We start from the raw sequence: 12,494 nt of genomic DNA, 5'->3' as shown, positions 1-12,494 counted from the left end.
ATGTGGTAAAGCACAGGAATTTTCAAATTATCAGGACTGCTTTGTGTTCCCCTGAGACTGCACCTTTCACAGTGTCACTGAGACAAAAAATGAGCAGAAAATTACCCCTGCTACTTAGGCTTTTTAAGAAAATTGGTTTTCGGGACATTTTCTTTGTTCTGACTTTCTCTGGCCCTGAGTGGGGAATAAGTTCATTTTTATTTCATTGAAATCAAAGCTATATCTTAAAAAAAAAAAAAAAAAAAAATCTACCCAGCACTGCAGTTAAAATTGCTTTGCAAACTATAGCCCTGTCCATCCCAGTGGTGTGTGAGGGGGTCCCCTACGGCCCTGCTCTGCGCCGGTCACCCCCCAGCAGGCGCCAAGCTGAGGCAGGCATCAGGCACACTTGCTGACGCACTCCAGCAGCTCCATCCGGATGGCAATGCGGACGTGCCAGCCCAGCGGGATGAGGCGAATGAAGCGGGAGATGATGGGGGGCCGCAGCAGGTTCTGAACCGTGGAGGTGCGGTCCGAGTTGCCATAGAAGACCTAGAGAGATGGAGGAAATCCTGTCACCATCACATCGGGGGAGGGAAAAGGAAGAAGGGTTCCTTTCTGGAGCTAGCCCCAACTTTTAACTATGGAAATGATTAGAAAGTGGTTAAAGCACAGAGAGTTTGCGGGTGCCCTCCAAAATCTGACCTTGAGTAATTGTCATCACACCTACATTCTCGGAACATCTGGAACTGCACCATCCAATAGAGTGGCCACTAGCCAATATGTCTGTTTACACTTCAATTAATTAAAATTAGATAAAAAATTCAGTTCCTCCGTCACATGAACCACATTTCAAGTGGCCGCCATATTGGACAGTGCAGATGTGAACATTTCCATCATCACAGAAAGCTCTATTGGAGGGTGCTGCTACAAAATGCCTCTTGACTCATCGCTTTTGAGTTTTTATCCTTTGCATTTTGACATTTTGAAAAGGCCCACATCACACTTACATGTTCCAAAGGTATCCAAAGTAGGGCTCAAGTGAAAACCCGTGCTTGGCTCAGGAGTTGTAAGCCAAAACTTAAATGTGTGTTCCTATTTTGATACAAGTGACGAGTACCTTTTCAACTTGGAAAATGTTTTCTTAAAAGACATAAAACTTGGCCAGGCGCAGTGGCTCACGCCTGTAATCCCAGCACTTTGGGAGGCGGAGGCGGGCAGATCGTTTGAGGTCAGGAGTTTGAGACCAGCCTGGCCAACACAGTGAAACCCCGTTTCTACTAAAAATACAAAAAAATTAGCCAGGTGCGGTAGCGGGCGCCTATAATCCCAGCTACTCTGGAGGCGGAGGCAGGAGAATTACTTGAACCCGGGAGGTGGAGGTTGCAGTGAGCTGAGATCATGCCATTGCACTCCAGCCTGTGCAACAGAGCGAGACTCCATCTCAAAAACAAAAGAAAACAAAACAAAAGACATAAAACTCGAAGATTCTGGAAAGGGGAGGGTGGTGCCAGAGTAAAGAGAAAGGGGATTTGCTTAATGTTTTAAGGATATAACATAAAAACATGCTGCGGATGTTTGACGCTATTTCCAAAGAAATCATTCTTTGCCCTCTTACCAAAGTCATGGTGCTCTGCCTGATGCCACTAAGACATTTCATTTCCTTCTGGGATTATCTCCTGAAAATATCTGGCTGTTGCATTTGGCCCCATCCATCCACAAAAAGGGAAGGGCCTGGTCTGCCATGTTCTTGCCTTTCTCCGCAGTGGCACTGCCCCACACCGCCTTCTCTATTGCAGTTTGTCTTTGAGCCTATTCAAGTCAAGAGCCAGGTGAAGAGAGGGGAGGGTGGAACAGGCTCCACCAGATTGCACAAGTGCAGGGGTGAAGTGCCTCTTTGCAAAGAACCTTCAAGGCCTTCAGAAGCACAGGGCTTGAAAAACTTCTCATGTCTTTTGGAGAAGCCAGCTAATAAGAATAAAAATGAAATGAAATGACCAAGTATCAAGATGGTTTTCCTATTGTGTTCAATAGGAACACAACCCATGAACGTCCTTGAAACAACCCATGAATGTCTTGCTGTATAAATTGTCATCAGAGACTTACAAAGCCTTCTGAATCTCAGCTGTACATGTCTACTTAACCTGATTAAATGTCAAAATTAGCCTGGGGAACTCCTTACTCTTAGGCAAAAGGATGTGTAACATTTCCAAAGAGCTAGTGAGTTTTAATTCATTTTATTCATAGCAAATGTATATATAGTCAGAAGTCTACTGTGTTTAGTCTATGGTGAAGAAGACTTCGGTCTCAATCCACAAAGATTAATAGGATGTAGAGTTGCCCAAAGGTTTAAGTTCCTCTGTGTTTGTGCTGGTGAAGTCCTTTTAACCATTTAGCTAATGGGTAACTTGCTAGGTTCTCAAAAGGCTCCCCTCTGTCAGTCTCAAATAGGAGAGGCCACATCTTTATAAACGGACGATTCTCTACCCACATCAATAACATCAGACAACACCCCTGAAGCAAAGTGCGTTCAATGATCCAGTGAGTTGAAATAGTCCAAATGGTCAGTCTTAAGAATTCAGGCAACTGCATACTGATATGGAAACTCAGACAAATTTTTTTTTGCACTTAAGAGTAGCACTCATTTGCAAACAAACTGTGCTGGGAACCAAGGCAAGCCCAGGAAAGAGAGCACAGCGCATTGTGGGGGAAAGCGCAGATGACCCACCATGCCGCGGAGTCAGTGCTCTGACAGAGGGCAGTGACAGGAGTGCAGGGACAGGAGGGGAAGTCCCAGAGGGTGTGAGCTGAAGGTGGTTTGGGATAAGCCCAACTTACCCGGTTATTTCCAGTCTGGTCCTTATAGTAAATCCAGTTCAGGCGCTCATCAGTCCTGTACTGCACGCTGTACTTGGTCATCCACTCATCGATGTCACAGCGCCCCTGGGTAAGGATCCCCGAAATCACCTTGATCTCCTTCAGATCTATCTGTAACCACTGGCTACTGTCCTGGAACTTGGAGAGCCAGGCGCACCTGCCGAGAACATACCAAGTCACCGGGAGACTCCCCTGTGCGTGTCTGCAAAAAGCCGGCAGGTGCTGGCTTTCAAGGGGATGCCAACATCCGAAGAGCCCCCTGCCAATCTCGGGCAGTCTGGGCTGTAGTCTGAGCCTTATCTCCTAGGAATGTCCAGCTTCTGTTGTACTTAACTTGCATCTCATTCTCCCTCTCCCTGCATCTCCACCTCCCGAGAAAAACTTTCCAGATTAATTTGTCAAAGAAATGCCTCAGAGTGTGGCTGAAATTGCCTTTGGGAGCAGTTGAACATGTCTGTCTGCAAAACATGCAGGTGCATGGCTGTTAGACCACCAGCCCCTGCCCTCTGCATGCGTCTCCCGGGATGATTCTTTCTGCACATTTCACTCTCTTCACACCTATTTGTGTTTCCCTCAGATGGTGACATTCCTGCCTCATGCAGAACACTGACCCATGTGGATCTAGAAGGGCTTTGACAAGCGTCAAGCCAGATAACCGTTGAAGCAACTAATTTGTTTATTTTAGCTACATTCCTCATAAATTGTGGAAACCTATAGTAGTCCCCCCCGCCGCCTCCTTTTTTCCCTTTAATGTGTATTTTAATTAACTTTGTAGGACTTAAGCCCTGGGCCACCTTCCCTTCTTTTTCCAGACTTACTCCTTGGGTGGCTCCTGACTTTTCACTTCTATCCCAGACCTTTCCTAAATCCCAAATCCAGAGAGTTCAGTTGCCAGCTAGAGGACTTCTGTATGCCTCTCAGCATCTCAGAGGAAACACATCCCAATGTGAGCCCCTAAGTGCCCCCACCCCATCCCGCTTTCAGACCCCACGTCTCTGAGTAAACCCCATCCTCGCATGCGTCCATGTTGGCCACCTGAGAACCATCCTGGGCCCCTCCTCTCCACCTCCAGCGCCCAATCCATCTATTGGCTCCATCTCCAAGTGCCTCAAATTCCTCTACTTCTGTCGGTCCCCACCGCCACCACTCTAGCCCATGCCCCCTCCTTTCTTGCCACACCTCAACTACTCTCCCTGGATTGCTCTGGCCCCACAGGAACCAGAGAACTTAAAACACAAATGTGCTTGTGATCGTCTTCGACTTAGAAATCTTTATCCGGCAGAGTCTGCTAATCATCACCCGATACTCCCTTGCCATCCTCATTTGGTAATAGAACCCCTGAGTTTCATCTGGGCAAACAGCCGTCTAGCTAAGATGACATTGCTTAGTCTCCCTTGCAACTAGGTGGGGCCCCCTAACCAAACTCTGGTCAATGGGATGTGGGCAGAAGTGGCCAATAGAATATGTTTGTGTTCTTAAAGGCAAATCATGCACACTCTGCTGCTCTTTTGTTTCTCCCCACTAACTAGAATGTGGATGTGATGGTAGAAGAGAGAGACACCATTCTGGACCCCAACATAGACGCTTCATGTTAAGGACGACAGAACAACAAGGTAGAGTCTGGGCCCCTCATGCCATCAAGCTGCCATAACGACCCTAGACTGCTGAATGAAACTTTTTCTATCTGAGACAGTCTTGCTCTGTTGCCCAGGCTGGTGTACAGTGGCGCACAATCTCGGCTCACTGCAACCTCTGCCTCCCAGGTTCAAACAATTCTTCTGCCTCAGCCTCCCAAGTAGCTGGGATTATAGCCACCCGCCACCATGCCCAGCTAATTTTTGTATTTTTCGTAGAGATGAGGTTTCACCATGTTGACTAGGCTGGTCTTGAACGCCTGACCTCAGGTGATCTGCCCACCTTGGCTTCCCAAAGTGCTAGGATTACAGGCGTAAGCCACTGTGCCTGACTGATGAATGAAACTTTTAAGTGAGCAAGAAACACACTGCTATATTAAGTCACCATACTTTGGTGCTCTTTGTTAAAATAGCACGAACCTGTATGCTAATTAATATGTACTCAGGGTCCTCCCATTATCCCTACAGTACGGACCAGTCACTAACATGGCTTCTAAGGTCCTGCACCATCTGACCTCTGCCTGCCTCTCCACCTTGTCTCACCTGTGCTTCAGCCTTGCTGCCCTCTTTATGTTCCCCATCTACACCCTGCAGGTATCATCCCAACTCAGGACTTTTGCACCTGCTGTACCCCACGCCTCTTCCCCTCCCTCACCTGGCCAACTTCAAGTCACAGGTCAAATATGTTTTCCTTAGAAAACCTTCCCTGGCTGCATGGATGAGGTCTTTCTTCCTTCATCTCTCCCGCAGCACTCATAAGTACATTCTGTGTCATTTGTTTATTAGAGAGACCGATTTTTTTTTTCTTTTTTGAGACAGGGTCTCACTCTGTCGCCCAGGCTGTAGTGCAGTGGTGTGATCTCGGCTCACTGTAACCTCCGCTTCCCAGGTTCAAGCAATTCCACTGCCTCAGCCTCCTGAATAGCTGGGATTACAGGCACGTGCCACCACACCAGCTAATTTTTTGTATTTTTAGTAGAGATGGGTTTCATTATATTGGCCAGGCTGGTAGAGAGGCCTATTTAAAAAAAAAAAAACATGAAAAAAAATCCCCTGGGCCCTGCTTACCCAAAGCCTTGACTGTTGAGCCGGGCCTTGTTTGCAGTCCACGAGGAATACCAGCCCACATACTGCTCCGGGTTAGAGCAGGTGATCTGGTCTGGTGTGACCTCCCCTGACTCGAAACCCAGGGGCTTGTGATATGGGCATTCTGGGAAAGGAAAAAGAATTCACATTGAAACACATATCTCAATACTCAACAAGCACCAGGTGACTGAAATAACAAAACAAACCCATCTGCTATGTGCTTCGGAGATGGAGAAGGCTTTACTTGGCTCTGTGGTTCACAATGGTTACAGCTGGGTCTTCAACGGTTCACTACTCATGCGAGAAAGGAATGAAGGATGAAGTAAAGGAATTGCCACAGAGACTCACAGCCTTTGTAAAAGCAGAGGGAAGTGGCTCTATGGCAACTTCACAAGGGGTGTGCAGAATTTTGAGAAATACTTCACCTCCTCCACCAACTTAGAGATCTAAAAACCAAGAGGTGCAGAGTAAAATACCATATTTAAATGCCATACATCTTTATTTCCCCCATTAACACAGACTTAACCATCCCGCCTGACGACGTCAGGTCTCTCATTGTCCTTGGGCAGTAGATGATGCCAATTATAGGGACAAAACCACAGTGAGAGGCAAGAAGGGCGATTACGTATTGAGATACTGAGAGTGACTTCCTACTTGTAAATTGCAGTTTTCTCACCAGTCTAATAAAAAAAAAAAAATGGGTCAAATGTGCCTGGGGGACTGTTGAGTGAGAAACAGCTAAAAGGAACTGCTTTTTCCCAGTGGTAGTAGCCAAAGGTGGTTCTTCTGTGTTAATTGTCTCCTGCTTCCTCTCGTCTGTGTGTCCCCTCACGGTAAAAACAGTGTTGAGGTTGGGCGCTGTGGTTCATGCCTATAATGCCAGCACTTTGGGAGGCCAAAGCAAGCAGATCACTTTAAGGTCAGGAGTTTGAGACCATCCTGGCCAACATGGTGAAACCCTGTCTCTACTAAAAATACAAAAATTAGCCGGGCATGGTGGTGTGTGCCTGTGGTTTCAGCTACTTGGGAGGCTGAGGCAGGAGAATTGCTTGAACCTAGGAGGCGGAGGTTGCAGTGAGCTGAGGTGGTGCCTGCAGTGGCAGGCACAGTTTTGAGTTACCTGGTCAGAGGCTGCCAATTTTCAACCCAGTATTCATTCATTCTCCCCTTCTTTTTCTTTTCTTTTTTTTTCTTTTGAGACAGGGTCTCACCCTGTCCTAGGCTGGAGTGCAGTAGAGTGCAAGCGATCCTGCCACCTCAGCCTCCCGAGTAGCTGGGACCACAGGTGCACACCACCACACCCAGCTAATTTTTGTATTTTTTGTAGAGATGGGATTTTGCCATGTTGCCCAGGCTGGTCTCGAACTCCTGGGCTCAAGGGATCCACCCGCCTTGGCCTCCCAAGGCACTGGGGATTACAGATGTGAGCCATCACGCCCAGCCTCTCCTTCTTTTTGACTAAAGAGCTCCCCTTTTATTGGGAGCAGCAATGTAGCCAGCTGAATAAAGGGCCTTTCCCAGCCTCCTTTGCAGTTAGAAGTGCCCACGTGACATAACTTCTGACCAATGAGATATAAAGACTGCCTGCTGGGATTTCTGGTCAGGTTTTGCTTTCCCCTTCTTTCTTCCTGTTGCCTAGACTATGTCTGATGGCTGCTGCAACAGTAGCCATTTTGCACCATGTGGGTAAGGCCAAGAGAACTGCAGAGGCCAAGTGCAGTGGCTCATGCCTGTAATCCCAGTGCTTTGGGAGGATCACTTGAGCCCAGGAGTTCAAGACCAGCCTGGGGCAACATAGGGAGACCCCATCTCATGGCTCACACCTGTAGTTCCAGCTACCAGGGGAGGCTGAGGCAGGAGGATTGCTTGAGCCCAGGAGTCTGTGGCTGCAGTAAGCCATGATCACACCACTGCATTCCAGCCTGGGTGACAGACCCTGTCTCAACAAAACAAAAAACAAAACAAAACAAAAAAAAACCAAAACTGCAGAGACCTCAGCCTTGATAACCGTAAGTATTGTAACTCCTTACCCCTAATTTTTTTTTTTTTTTACCATGTGAGTTAAAACTCCTAAATCAATAAGCCAGTGTTTAGGGGGTCTTGTACTTATAACCAAACCCAGTTCGTAACTGAATTTCTACAGAAAACAAATGGCAAATGTATTTTCCTTTTTTTGTTAGAGACCCAGTCTCGCTGTGTCGCACAGGCTGGAGTGCCATGGTGCAGTCATAACTCTCTGCAACTCTGACTCCTGGGCTCACGCTATCCTCCCACCTCATTCTCCTAGTTTTCTGATGATGAGTGATAAACTGCAGTTAAGGCAAATCATAGTATTTTCTCCATCTGTAAATTTGAGTTCAGGTTGAAGGGCTGAACATATTCACTGAGGCACCATTACCTGTAACCATAAAACAAAGGCTGAAGTCTCTCTGGAGAATTTTTCAAAAGCCAGTAAAGTTGAATGAAACATGCTTGCAGAGATGGCCATGCCCTGTCCCCAGAGGCTAAAAACAGGCCAGCTTCAGGCCTCTGGCCAGGGAGGCTTAACTTCCTTTCTGCCCCAATGCACCAAAGGAATAGGCCCAATCCCACTAGTATCTGCAGCTCTGTGGGGCTGAGGGTGCGGGCACAGAATTTGTAGTTTATTGAGTACTCAAGACTTTGGGAGTCTGTTACGATCATGTCAGTTTCCGGGAGAGAGAAGAGGAGCACTTTGTGGGCCACTCAATCATGCCTTGTGTGGCGGGCGAATCATCAGGGGAGCATATTAAGAATGCAGTGTCCAGGACTCCACCTCAGAGCAACTGCATTTTTAACAAGCTCAATTTTGAAAGTGCACTTTGAAAACCTGGCCTGCCAAGGAAGACATTCTGTGGGCTGGAGATCCGGAGGACTGAGTGCCTGTGGACTCGAGGGCTCCTCCACCCCCGCGACACCCCTCCAGCTGGGAAGACAAGCCCAAGCGATCAGGAGGAGGGGCACAGGACCAGGTGGCAGGGATTTTTCATGGGCAAAATTCTAACCTTGGGTGTCTCTGAGGCCCCTCCACTTTGAGCATTTGATGACTGAACCTCTTTTTTTTTTTTTTTTTTTCCCCCCTCAGGGCCACCAGCTCTGAGGGAGTAGACAGAGGGGAAGGGAAAAAGCCAGTGCCACCTCTCCCAGTCACCTTATTCTTTGCACTTTGCTCTTCCTCCTCTGTTTCCCCTTCACATCTCTTTTGCCATTTCTTCCCAAATAGCCCATCTAACACTTGAGAGCGGTCTGTAGGCCTGCGGGTGTACCTGGCCAGGGCCAATGGCCTTGACAGCCTGGGAGGGCCTGTTGAGGCAGCGGAGAATGTGTGACTCACTGCGATCTAAAGACCCGTGTGTCCAGACATGGATGCTGTACTTACTCCCCAGGGAAGATGACAATCTCACTGTCACCTTGGCTTTAGCTGGTATCTGTGAGCCGATGCCTGACTCCTGGGCCCCAAGCTTCATTCCACTGCCCTCTGAATATTTTCCAGGAGAAAACTTCCGTCATGGTGACCCAAAGAAGCCTCACCCTCCGTATGTCCCAGACGGAGCCCTTCATCGTCCAACCTCCAGTCCTGCTCCCTGTCCAGTGCTCCAGGTCCGAGGCACTTCCATATTCCCGACACTCCAGGTCCGAGGCACTGATGCTTTCAGCTGCCTAACCCAGCAACCCGGTAAGCAGAGACTCTAGACCGGTGGGGCTCAGCGTGGGCTGCACCTCAGAATTGCCTGAGGAGCTGTAGAAATGCTGATGTTCCGGCCACAGCCCCAGGGATTCTGACATCATTAGCCTGGGCACTGGGACGAGGCTGCCGGTGATGGTAATGGGCAGTCAAGGTCAAGCAGGCTTGCATCCAGCCAATGACACCTGGGGTAGGGGGCCACCCTCTCAGCGTGCGTGCAGGCCAGCTGCTTAACCTCTCTGGGTCTCAGTCTCCTCATCTGTGAAATGGGGCATGATATAGTACCTGTCTTCATAAAATTGCTGTAAGATTAAGTGAAACTATTTGGAGATTGTAGAATTCGTAGAGCACAGTATCTGGCCAAAAAGCACCAGGTACATGACATTGGTGGAGGTGAATTCGTGAGACTACATTGACACCTTCTTGAATTTTGCATGTTTTTCTGGCAAAGACTCAATAGGGAGGAAATCCAATGCCCCTCTATCCTACTCTGTTCTGTCCCCATTACCCCCCCCTACTCTACCACCACACCCCCGCCCGCCACACCCTCCAGAGAATGAGGCCAGCTTCATGTGACTAATGAATGGTCTCAGCTCTCCTTGCCCCAGGCAGGAGCAAATATGTGTGTGTGTGTGTGTGTGTGTGTGTGTGTGTGTGTAAGAGACAGAGAGAGCCAGAGAGCCAGAGAGAGGGATGTGAGAGAGAAACCTTGTCAACAGCATCCCTCAGGCTTATGGACCTGGAAGATCTAGGTCTCACCAGAAATTAGCGCATTGCCCAAGAGAAGGAGATGACAGCCCCAGCTAAAGTAGCAGGGATGTGGCGAGGGCCTGAGCACAGCGGGGAGGGACCTGATTCCCCTGAGGGGCTGGACTGGGATGGGTCTGGGAGCCCTGAGCTCTGGGCACGCTCAGAAAACTTGGGAAGGTCCCTCAGACTGAGTTTGGCTCAGAGGGAGAGGAGCCACTCACGAGACATCCGCCTTCCAATGGGGCTGTGGCCAGGCTGCCCTCGCAAGCTCATGGGGGGTTCATGTAGTCTAAAGGGGGAGAAAAGACCTTCAAAAATCCTGTCCGCAGACTCCTCTCAGGCCATTACAAGGGGGCAGTCCGGCTAGATTTCTCCTAACATGGAAAAATAGAAAATGTGACATTTCCCACACTGTGTGTGCCCTGAAGAAGAGCACACTCCAGTTCTTTTATTGTGATTTTTCCTGACTCCTTCTTCTCCTTTCCTCTTCCTTCTGTGGGCCTGGTTGAGCTCTTTTCAGGTCCACATGTGGCCTGCAGGCCTTCCCTGAGGCCATCCCCTCCCATCCACACCCCTCCGCCTGCCCCCCCACGCCTCAGCCTTCAGATCTCTGCCTGCCCTGTGCGGGCTGAGGGGCCCTGGTGCTACCTCCCCAGCACCCTCCACACCCGTCACGCACCCCTCCTCCTCGGGCGTACTTCACTGCCATCTTCTCTTGCCTGCCTCCCTCCCCATTCTCCCCCCAGCTGAGCAGAATGCCCACAGGTGCTGGACACTCTCTAGATATTGACTAGACAGATGGATGGAGGGATGAATTAACAAATGCCGTCTGCCCATCTTGGGTGCCCACTGGGGACAAGCATAGGAAATGGCATTTTGAAACAGGCAGCAAAGGCCTCAGGGAAGAAGTAGACGCTGACTGTGACCTCTGGCCTAATCAAAAGAAACCATAAATTGAGTAGATGCTAGAAGGCAACCTCAATAATGTTGTGAAAGAATTAAGGGGCTCCTAGGCTGGGTGCAGCGGCTCACGCCTGTAATCCCAGCACTTTGGGAGGCTGAGGAGGGAGGATCACCTGAGGTCAGGAGTTCAAGACCAGCCTGGCCAACACGGTGAAACCCCATCTCTACAAAAATACAAAATTAGCCGAGTGCAGTGGTGGGTGCCTGTAATCCCAGCTACTTGGGAAGCTGAGACAGGAGAATCTGTTGAATCCAGGAGGCAGAGGTTGCAGTGAGCCGAGATCGCGCCCCTGCACTCCAGCTTGGGCAACAGAGCCAAAACCTGAGGGGACCCTTATCAGACACACACAGAATATGACCTTCCTGAGTTTTCTGCCCAATGTCACTTTGTTATTGCAGCTATTAGACCTGTTTCTATACTCATTTCACCCTTAGGGAAAAGCCTACATCTTCTGTGGCTCAAATGGCTCTTCTGAGCCATGATGTGATCATTAGATAGATAAAGGCATGTTTGCAATATGTTGCCAGCCCAAGGCTGTGTATATTTCATGTTCTAGCCTTTTTACTTTAGTGGCTACTTTCTGGGTTTGTAGGCAGGCTTATAAAGAATGCAGATCTAAAGAAACACAGAATTCAGGGACTTTCTTAACACGAGATTCCAGACAGATGTGAATAGTGTTATGCATAGATATTAGACTTGAATATATGTGACAATATAGTAGAGTAAAGGAGAAAATATGTAGAATAATATTTCTGGAAGAATGGTTTATAAGCTCAAACATCATATAGAAGAGAAAATCTAGAATCAAAATGAAGCGTTAGCAAACCAGTGGATTTATTATACTTTTGATAATTTCCCTACCCTATTTTTTGCTCTCAGAGTGCTGGGGTAATCTTGGCTCAACGGTGGAAAAGACAGAGCTTTTAGTATTTTTAATAGCATTAAAGTGAAGATTAGGAGGCCAGAATGCATGTGGCCTTCTGCTCCATGGGGGGCCCGGGCATTAGCCAGAGTGCACCTGCTAGCGCCTCCTGGCAGCTCTGAGTGACCCCGCTGTCCTTCTGTGCTTTCCAGGGTTCTCTTTCTTCGCGAGACAGGCTATGAGGGAAGCCTTGATTCACAGGACCCAGACAAACAAAGCTGCGCTCCTGACATACCATGAGAATCTGCGGCACTGACGGGCAAGTGACTTTTGCGAGCCTGTGGCTGGTTCCGATGCCCTGAATCATCTATCTCATGGAGGAACCAATTAACACCAATGAATCAACCATTAACGCTGAGGTTGAGTTTTCCTTTCTGAAAATATCTGCATTGTTAAGAACAAAAACCAGGGCCAGGCGCGGTGGCTCACGCCTGTAATCCCAGCACTTTGGGAGGCCGAGCAGGCAGATTGCCTGAGCTCAGGAGTTTGAGACCAGCCTGGGCAACACAGTGAAACCCCGTCTCTACTAAAATACAAAAAAAAATCAGCTGGGCCTGGCAGTGCGCACCTGTAGTCCCA

General features: G+C 48.6%; 2 protein-coding genes across 2 annotated transcripts in view; one reads left to right on the top strand and one right to left on the bottom strand.

Annotated features, from left to right (window-relative positions):
• Window positions 1–12,182, top strand: part of CDKL5 (cyclin dependent kinase like 5) — a gene marked incomplete at its 5' end in the record, with an annotated part of 52,145 nt that extends 39,963 nt beyond the window's left edge. The window contains 4 exon segments of the mRNA XM_017863213.1: window positions 4,386–4,469; window positions 9,088–9,270; window positions 12,068–12,159; window positions 12,162–12,182. Of these exon segments, the coding sequence (XP_017718702.1) occupies window positions 4,386–4,469; window positions 9,088–9,270; window positions 12,068–12,159; window positions 12,162–12,182 (380 nt within the window).
• On the bottom strand, window positions 298–9,211 carry RS1 (retinoschisin 1). Its single transcript, XM_017863214.1, has 5 exons — window positions 8,746–9,211; window positions 5,821–6,022; window positions 5,559–5,700; window positions 2,818–3,013; window positions 298–531 (listed from the first exon to the last, which is right to left on the bottom strand). Exons 4-5 carry the CDS (start codon window positions 2,896–2,898, stop codon window positions 379–381), a joined length of 234 nt encoding a protein of 77 aa, XP_017718703.1. The 5' UTR covers window positions 2,899–3,013; window positions 5,559–5,700; window positions 5,821–6,022; window positions 8,746–9,211; the 3' UTR covers window positions 298–378.
• Window positions 12,183–12,494: the final 312 nt, after the last annotated feature.

Source organism: Rhinopithecus bieti, unplaced genomic scaffold (genome assembly GCF_001698545.2).
Source record: "Rhinopithecus bieti isolate Rb0 unplaced genomic scaffold, ASM169854v2 scaffold_69818, whole genome shotgun sequence".
NCBI lineage: Eukaryota > Metazoa > Chordata > Mammalia > Primates > Cercopithecidae > Rhinopithecus > Rhinopithecus bieti.
Note: the sequence above shows the minus strand (reverse complement) of the source record. Positions and strands in the feature narration are given on the sequence as shown.